The sequence below is a fragment of the Rhinopithecus bieti genome, unplaced genomic scaffold (genome assembly GCF_001698545.2).
Source record: "Rhinopithecus bieti isolate Rb0 unplaced genomic scaffold, ASM169854v2 scaffold_35595, whole genome shotgun sequence".
NCBI classification, from domain to species: domain Eukaryota; kingdom Metazoa; phylum Chordata; class Mammalia; order Primates; family Cercopithecidae; genus Rhinopithecus; species Rhinopithecus bieti.
In genome coordinates this window covers 768,741-778,343 of record NW_016815333.1, presented here as the reverse complement: position 1 = coordinate 778,343, position 9,603 = coordinate 768,741, and the positions used below count along the sequence as shown (strand labels likewise).

General features: G+C 33.8%; 1 protein-coding gene across 1 annotated transcript in view; it reads right to left on the bottom strand.

The window, feature by feature from the left end:
* Window positions 1-605: 605 nt before the first annotated feature.
* ARHGAP12 (Rho GTPase activating protein 12) overlaps window positions 606-9,603 on the bottom strand; it is a 126,309-nt gene continuing 117,311 nt past the window's right edge. The window contains 9 exon segments of the mRNA XM_017853091.1: window positions 606-2,090; window positions 2,093-2,122; window positions 2,125-2,141; window positions 2,965-3,067; window positions 3,305-3,439; window positions 3,541-3,618; window positions 4,936-5,034; window positions 7,241-7,357; window positions 8,788-8,893. Of these exon segments, the coding sequence (XP_017708580.1) occupies window positions 1,969-2,090; window positions 2,093-2,122; window positions 2,125-2,141; window positions 2,965-3,067; window positions 3,305-3,439; window positions 3,541-3,618; window positions 4,936-5,034; window positions 7,241-7,357; window positions 8,788-8,893 (807 nt within the window). The 3' untranslated portion in view covers window positions 606-1,968.

The following is a 9,603-nucleotide window of genomic DNA, read 5'->3' as shown; positions in this document are numbered from 1 at the left end:
ACCTTGAAACAAGAAACACAGGACAATTTTAATCTTTGATATATGTTCATGAACACCACGAGCAAGAACATCACTGATTTGAGTCTAATTGTTTTCCTGGTATACAATCATTATATAAGCAAGATCTAAAGCATATTGTGTTATTAAGAACATCTTTAGGCAAATATAAACATCCTGATTTAGGGCTTTTCCTCCCCACCCAGAACAATCTGCTTTAGCTATCAAGTAGTTTGGTTTGTTATCAATTTAACACGCTCACAACAACAAATACAGAATTTCTACCACAAAATTCAGGTGAGAGGTTTTCAGACAGATCATACAAAAAAATACTTGTTCCCAAGGAAGGCAATCTGTAAATTATAAATGCAACCCTAAGAAAAAAAAAAAAAAAAAATCCTGGTCACAAATCACTCACTTTCAAATACTGATGGAGAAATAAAAGTGTATGTTGGGGTGGAGAAATGTTGGCATGGAAGAGAGGAGAAAAAGTATGAATGAGGAAAGTGTTATTTGCCATAGGAAATATTGGATTCAGTTGATTTTTTAAAATGAGGTATAAGAGTATGTCAGTAAATGCAAAAACAAAAAAATTAAAAAACAAAATGCACATTTCCAATGGAAAAATCTCTAAACCTCTTATAGTTTTATTAGACATTTCATGTACAGAAGTTAATCTAGAAAATACATTTTAAAATCTTCAACAGACCATGCTCCCTGTAACAAAACCTTCCAAACCCTGTGTTTTATTATACAAAGCAATCTACATTAGTAGGTAAAAAGAAATTCTCCAATTTAGCAATGTCATTTTCCATCCAACATCATCTAATTTACAGATGGGTTTCCACTATTCATACTGGAATTAGAATTCTGTAATAAATTTTTTCTAATGTTTTCTGTACATATTAAATAACCTAAAAGGTTCCTCTTGTAGTGCATGTGCCATTTAGCAAGTCTATTCAGTATTTTTCCAGTACCATTCTCATTACAGTGATTTGCCTGTAAATGTAATTAATATCTAAAAGTGCACACAGTTAACTTTCCCAAATAATGGCCTATTTCTGGAGGAAACCTAATATTCACAGAAAAGATTACCAATAACATGATTAGAAATGTAGGGTTAGAATGTACTCTGAGACTATACAACACAATTATATACACAAGCTAAAGGACATTAAGTCTTTAGCCTATATTTACATAAAATAACGTGTGTTTCCACAGGGTCATACCAAGAACTCAGTATGGTACTAGATATAATTAGGATTGTTAGCTACAATTCAGTATAGCAAGACAGCCCTAAAATGCCCTGAACTGACTTAAGCTAACTAAAACTCCAGTATATCACAGTGTTTTAAGTAATATTAGTGTGCTGCCCAAACAAGCAACTAAGATATCCAGTAAGGATGCTGTGTAACACAGTAAAAGACAGCAAGCCTTCATCAAGGGGTTATTTTGGGGTTATGATGAATTTTGGCACTTAAGACTGCCACTGCATGCAGAAACCCCGAAAAAGAAATACACAGGTTTCAAAATGGATATACTTCATTTTGTTTAAAATGCCCAAGAGCCTTTTCAACATAACTGATAGTAAGTATTTTGTTCTATCAAGTCATGAATCTTGAGAAGAAAGTCTACATTATCCAATTTCAGGGAAAAAATACAGTTTTCTTACCAAATTATCCAGTGTATATGACTGGTTAGAATTTTAAGTTTGATTTTTACTGAAATTCAGAGTATGAAACGCAAACATTCAGGATAAAATGAATTCATAATTACACGCAGTTATATCAACTTGCAACAAAGCAGCAAATATGAGGGCCTAACACACTCTCTCCTTCCCTTCTGATCCCTCAAAAAAAAAAGTGCAAAATTAGAGTCACTGCTTGGTCCAAAAAATAAAATACATTGTGCATAAACATTTGAAATCTGATGGAATCCAGCTTCTATTCCACAGGTTGTCTTCAGTAAGAATCAGCGTCCGAAGATGGAACTCAGTTCCAGAAGAATTAATTCTACAATCTGATTTTGGTACACAGTATGAACTGCTATATTACCAGTCTCTTTTTCTGGTTTTAATAGAGTGGGACCAAAACAATTGCTATACTCTGATAGGTCATTCGATTTTCTCTCCATTTTCTACAACTCTGAAGGGAAAAAAAGAAGTTGTTAAAAGAGAAAATAAAAGAGAGGGAAAATTCTTCAGATGGTATTATAAACCTAACAGTTTGCATTTTAAAAAGAGAAGTAATGCTCATTTTCCTAAGGTGACGCATAAACTATCTAACCAAGCAGAATTATGCCTAAATGCCATGTGAAGCTTTATTTTTCATAAACACAGTTGAAAGGTACAATTAAGCATACTCTAACAAACTTTAAATGTGTGATATTTTAGCTTAGTTTTTAAAATAGAACATTTAAGTATGAGTTACAATTCAGGTAACAATGACTGATCCATTAAATTGATGGGAAAAAAATCTCATTAGGGTGTGGAGATTAAACTTTCTATTTTACTCATTTTATGTTATTTCTTTTAAAAAAAAACCTCTCTAGCTGGGATTTTTTGTTTTAGTATTCTACTGTACTTTCTATCAGATGAAAGAACTCAGTTATTAAAGTAGTTATGTAGTAACTTAGAACCATGATGGCTTTATTATAGGGTAACTTAATACACCTCAATTAATATCCAATCTCATCTTCATATTAACTTTAGCAACAATTTCTGAACACCTATGTGCTAAGCATTACATAAATACTTTACATATAATATCTACTTTATTGTATTCTTCATAGCAAATCATTTACCCATGACAGACTGATACTACAAGGAGCTGAGTAACTTTTTCAAGTTACAAAGACAGCAAGTAGCATAGCTGGGATCCAAACCTGGGTCTGAATGACCCTGGCCCCACAGGTCTTCCTGCTTCCCCTTGTGCTATACCACATCCCATGACTGGGCAGTCCTCCTACCTTCTGAGATGTCGGAAAAGAATCTGCATTGTATCTTGGTTTGGCTTTGGCAACTGTCTGATTAGGTCCTTAACAGCAGCGACTCGCTGTCTTGGTTCTTGCTCTGAAAAAAGATAATAACCAGATATTTTACAGCAAATTCTTATGAAACTGAAAGCAATGTCACAGTTTGGAAGCTGATATTTGGTAATACACAGTGACACCTGGTGGTCACATTTAAAATGTTTGGAGTAAAACAATCGAAAATACTTGCTTAAAGTAAGATAAAAAAATAGGGCAGCTTAATCTGTGCAAAGAATTTTCAATATCTAGAAAAAACTGAGTAGAATTACATACTTACTAATTGCATTAACAAAATCATTAAAATGATTAAATGTAAAAAGAGGTTCTGGTAATTCTCGAAAAAACATTTTGAGTGCTCCAGTAATGACATGAATATCTTCCCATTTACTGTCGTTCAAGTCCAACTTCTCATCTGAAAAACAGCAGGAATTGGACATTTTAAAAAATTACTTTAAGCTAGTTCAAAAACTTGTAAGTGATGCATTTGAATAACAACAGGAAATATAATCTTACCGTGATTGACTGCAAACCTTAGTTTCTGGATCACTGCGAGGTTGCCACTTACTCTGTATATCCCATCAACATCCAAACCTAAGAGACAATAATAATTTGTGTGTGTTTAAAGTACGTGTTTGCCTCTTCTGAACATGTTTGCGTGTGTCAGAATTCTCACTCATTAGCATTAGCCTAAAATCAAATGCGCAAATATTCTTCTTCTCTAAATGGCTTCTGGTAGATGCTTGGCAGGGGAGAGAGATGGAGATTCGCTCTGAATTCTGTTTAATAAACAGGAGTAATTCTACTCTGCTCATCATATAGACTGTGAATCAGCTCAAGTGGTTTCATTAATCTTAAAACACTAACAATTTCAAATACATTTCTGAAAACATCTGGGGATAATTCAAAATTAAAGGAAGCCAGCAGGTAAAATCGGCCCATGCATATTTTGCACACCATTTTATAATGTAAACGCACATATTGTAAAAACTTTATTGAAAGCATCTGTCATATTGTGTTTGTAATAAGTAAACTTAATATAATCACTAAACTAATGGTTCTATAAAAACAATACAAAATTTGCTATAATTTATTATTTTCTTTTATATATGAAACAGAATCATCTGAAATGCATACAATTAAGCCCCGAAATTTCAGGTATTCATTAAATGATAATAATGTACAAATTCGAATGTACACTATTCATTTAGCTTCAAATTAAGACAATAGTGTGGCATCCCTATTGCCATGCTGACAAGAAGAGTCAATGGGACAAGAGACTGGCAGAAATTACAAATTGAATTACATATTTTAATTGTACAAAATTTTTTCATGATATAGAATTAAGTTAATGTGATTATAATCAATATACTACTAATTTATATAAAACTAGTATAAATATTATAGCTATGTTTAAATTAACCACAATAGAAATTAGTTTGTCATATTTTACAGAAAATGACATAAAATTTTATCTCATGAGACATTTGTGGTTGACCTAACAGTTTAAAATGTCATCTGATTTTTAGAACAGAAGAAACTTAATAAGTAAACATAATCTCCTCAGATCTTACACATTGTCAGATTATTTCTTAAAAATAAACTCAATTTCACAATCACTACCTTCTTCATTTTAAGCAAATGCTTAAATGAAATGGCTTCAAAGAAAAGCATTATACTTAATTAACTGCGAGTACCAAGCATTCAATAGATGCCTGGAGAGGTACTAATTTGAAACAGGTGTAAACATGTAAGTGTTTTTGTAAACAAAATTATTTTCTTAACCTCTTAGGACTATAGGGAATTTTGGTTGCATCACTCAAAATCATAAAATTCTGGGAATTTTGATGGCAAAACAAGAAGCTGGTTTGCTTAATGTAAAAAAAAAAAAAATCAAAATCCTTCTCTTACCATGTTCTTCAACATGTTCAATACATAACTTCACAAACTTTGGTACTGTGCCATTCTCTCTTTGACACAGATTAGCAAGATTGGATCCAAATACCTGATCTGAAAAAGATTTATTTTTAAAAAGTCAATCACCTTGCTAAAATTCAGTTCATGAAATGGCTAACCATTCAGAGTGCAACAGAAACATCCAGTGTAACCAAATATTGTTTAACATGGCCCTATGCCTTATGCAATATGCATCTTGCCTACTTCTCCATTTTCACTTCAAACAATTCATTTCCAAACTCATAAACACCCTCACTCACTCTTGCCTGAGAACCTTTGTACTTTCTACTGCTTTTTCAGAAAGCAATTTTCCACCCAATTTGGCTCCTTCTTATCACTCCTGGTCTCAGCTAAAATGTCACCTACTTTTAATAACCCCTCTGACCATCCTTACCTAAGAGAACCCAATTCCAGACACATCCTATTTTATTACTGTGTTAGACTCATAGTATTTGCTACTATTTCACAATATCTTGTCTACCTCCCACTTGCGTATTAGTTTCATGAGGGCAAGGACCAAGGACCATGTAGGTCCTGAACACCAACAGGTATTCATAGCACCTAGGCTTGTGCCTAGCACTTAGTAAATACTCGACTATTTTTAAAACTATTAAAACAAGCATATGCCCACCCATCACATATCATCAACATTTGATTTCACAAAATATATTTCAAAGACTCTTCTATTAATCTTTCAACCCAACAGTTTTGAAATTCCATATTAGTGGTAAACGTTCAGGAAAACAACCAGTGTGAAGTGATAAGGACATAAAGTGACAACAGTTTATATTTCTCAGGGAAAAGGCCTGGTGAACAAATTAGCAACAGTTTCTATTCATTTATTTGCCAGGCTTTTTTTTTTTTTTTAAGTTTTTTTGTTTGTTTGTTTGTTTGAGATGGAGTCTTGCTCTGTCGCCCGGGCTGGAGTGCAGTGGCCGGATCTCAGCTCACTGCAAGCTCCGCCTCCCGGGTTTTACGCCATTCTCCTGCCTCAGCCTTCGGAGTAGCTGGGACTACAGGCGCCCGCCACCTCGCCCGGCTAAGTTTTTTTTTTGTATTTTAGTAGAGACGGGGTTTCACCGTGTTAGCCAGGATGGTCTCGATCTCCTGACCTCGTGATCCGCCCGTCTCGGCCTCCCAAAGTGCTGGGATTACTCATCATACAAATTTATATGCTTTATTGGAGAGTACCTGTTATCCATAACTCTTAAAGTTGCTAATTTTAATTACTTAATTAGCTAGTCTCTTCCTAGAAATCTTAAATACCTTTTTTTTTTTTTTTTAAAGACAGAGACTTTATCACCCAGGCTGCACTGCAGCCTCTAATTCCCGTGCTTAAGCGATCCTCCACTCAGCCTCCCAAGTAGCTAGGAATAAGGGTGTGTTGACACCATACCCAACTAATTTTTTGTAGAGAAAGGGCCTCTCTATGTTACTCAATCTGGTCTCAAGTTCCTGTACTCAAGCAGTCCTCCTGCCTCCCAAAATGGGGGTTTTATAGATGTGAGCCACTGCACCTGGCCTTAAATACCTTCTTAATAAAATTTGCTTGTGTGTTTTAATGCAGATGCTTCACAAATAGACAGCCTTTGTTAGAAGCTTCACAACCATCTGAGAAGATATATACATTATAGACTATATTATCTTTATTTTTATTTATGAATAAATGCCATTGTTTTAAGTCATGTATTAGAAAATTTCACCTTTGGAATGAAACATCCTTGTAAGAACTAAAAGCATACACAAGTAATGTGATTTTTAAAGAATATTTTCCTATAAAAAAAAGATTTTATTTGTCCATTATAGTGCTTATAAATGAAATAACAAGTAAATAAGTTAGAAAAAAGCACCTTATGCTAATTTTTCAATTACCTTAAATGACAGCCAAAGGTAAAAATTATTCGTTCATTTTTCTTTCTTTCTACTATTAGTGATATTCAAAATTTCTTATTTCTTGTGATCTTTGCATCTCAAAACTAAACTTCTCATTGTCACAATTTCTAAAAATCTGCCACCCATCACATCCAAGTAGTTCCTCTGAAACAGGCTTTCCTAAAAGTTTAGTTTGTTATTTGTCTGTCCACTGCTTTAGTTAAAATAAACTTTTTTAAAAATCTATTTTAATTACTTAATGTCTTTTAATCACTGTACTTAAATACTTGAATAAAGAATATTCTTACTGTTTGAAAATGTTTGTTAATTTGAAACATCTTATTTATGTAGGCCAACATTCATTATTATCAACAATACTTCTACCAACCTTTAATATAACCTTTTTCACGAACAGCTTGCAAAGTGGGGCGTCGTGTAAGAAACTTCTTTAAGTTTTTCTTGGTTTTTTTCTGTTCTGAAGAATCTATGCTAGATACTTTAAAGGCTTAAGACAAAAGGACAGGTAATAAGCATTTGTAAAAGTTTTTTTGATACAAGTTTTTCCAGCCAGCATGCAAAACATATTAACCTCATATGTCAAGATCATAGTACAATTCATTTATTTTAACTTTAATGTGGTTTAAGGACAAGATGTGAAGAATTACATTAACACAGAACCCATTTCAAAGTTATAAACCAAACCAAACATTTCACTTTTATCACTAAAAACAGATGACAACCGTACCTTCTGTGGTATATCTGCCAAGACATTCCTAATTTACTCTAACATATTCATTATTTCATAAATTATTAACTACTTATCTTTATTGATTGTTCATTAGTTTTAGAAGGTAAAATGACCACCAAAAAGTAAAAATACATAAAATACACAACAAACAAAAGAATCCCTATCTTCACTGAACAAGAAAACTGGAGATACAGATATATAGAGAGATATAAATATAGACATATAACCATCATAACTATTATACTTGTACTTTAAGCTAACTTTCATCATAATTATTTGTACTTTGAGCTACAAATGGGACTACACGAAAAATGTCCTCCATTGCCTTGAGTCTTGATTTCTTTTTCTGTTATAGTAACAAAAATTCAAAAGGTATATTTCTTGAAAATAATTCTATTTGGGGAAAGTTGAGGGCATGAAGAATCTATAATATAGAAAAAAAAATCACATTTTTATGTTAAATTGCTACCTGTTGACAATGTCAGTAATAGGCCTCAAGTTCATTAGAAATACAGAAAAGTAGAACTGATTTTCTAATCATTCAGTTAATACGAAGGCCAAAAAGTTCTCAGTTAAATGTGGATTTGTTAAAATGGACTGAACAAAGTACCAAGTCACACAGCTAATGGCCTATTTAAGCAATGTAATTCACAAGGGGCCAACATTAGAAAATGCTTTTCTTAAAGCTGCTGTCTTTCACTATGCACCTTTCTGTAGTAAGATCCGGAGATAGGAATGCAAGCATCTGTTTACATGCACAGACATACCCTAGTCCAGAGACGGATGCCTGGTGTCCAGTAGGAAATTATGGTACATATTCCATGACTTTTGACTTCTTAAAGTGTAAGATTCTATGTAGAATCTTAAACAGTAAGTATATATTTTTAAATCAATAAAGTTCAGCTTGCTAGAGGCCTCAACAAAAATGCACTATACTTCTTCTCTGAAAGCAGCACAACACCTTAAAATTAATGAGATGCCACAGGATGCATACTATGAGGCTGAAAAATGACAATAATGAGTTAAGAAGAAAGAGGGCTGATACAATGAGACTGCACTTGGGGTAACTGCATAACCTTTTTGTAACATTGGACATTCCATTCAGCTTTTATATATGTATTTAAAACCTTCAAAATGCTAAGAGAACAAGCTCCAATCCTTAGCAAAATAGGAAAAGGACAACTTACAACGAAGTTTTTTGGGATCCTTTTGTTCCTTTTCTTTATCATGCTTTTCTATTCCTGGTGAATCCGGGAGTATCTCCTCTTCAATTCCTTCATCAGTGTCTACTGCCTATTGGTTAGATATTTCCCAAACATATATTACACTTCTAGTATTACTATAATTGGAATGGCATAATTCTCACAACGACTATTATAAATGACTCTTCCAAACAATTTTAGGAAACCATTTAACATACAGTATGGATGACTTAGATATTTGATAAATACTTTTTCTCTCCCTACATGGTATCAATTTTAATTTTTTTAAAAAAGAAATTATTGCTGAAAATTCACAGGATAATGTTCGTTTACACTGATGATGACGCTACCTTGCCAAATTTTAATCAACTCCTTATTAGTGACACTAACAGTTAAAAGGTAAGGCTATAGTTTATGGTGAAAAACACAATGGAGCTACATTCTCTGACAACAGGACAAGACTTCTACACAAGGACCTGACAAGAGTATCACCCTGTAACAACAGGACAAGACTCATCCTCCAGATTGATGGTTGTCAACTGAAAGAAATCATAGAGCGGCCAGGCGCGGTGGCTCACACCTATAATCCCAGCACTTTGGGAGGCCGAGGCAGGCAAATCACCTGAGGTTAGGAGTTTGAGACCAGCCTGGCCAATATCATGAAACCCTGCCTCTACTAAAAATGCAAAAAGTAGCCAGGCGTGGTAGCACACACCTGGGATCCCAGCTACTCGGGAGGCTTAGGCAGGAGAATTGTGTGAATCTGGGAGGCGGAGATTGCAGTGAGCCAAGATTGCGCCA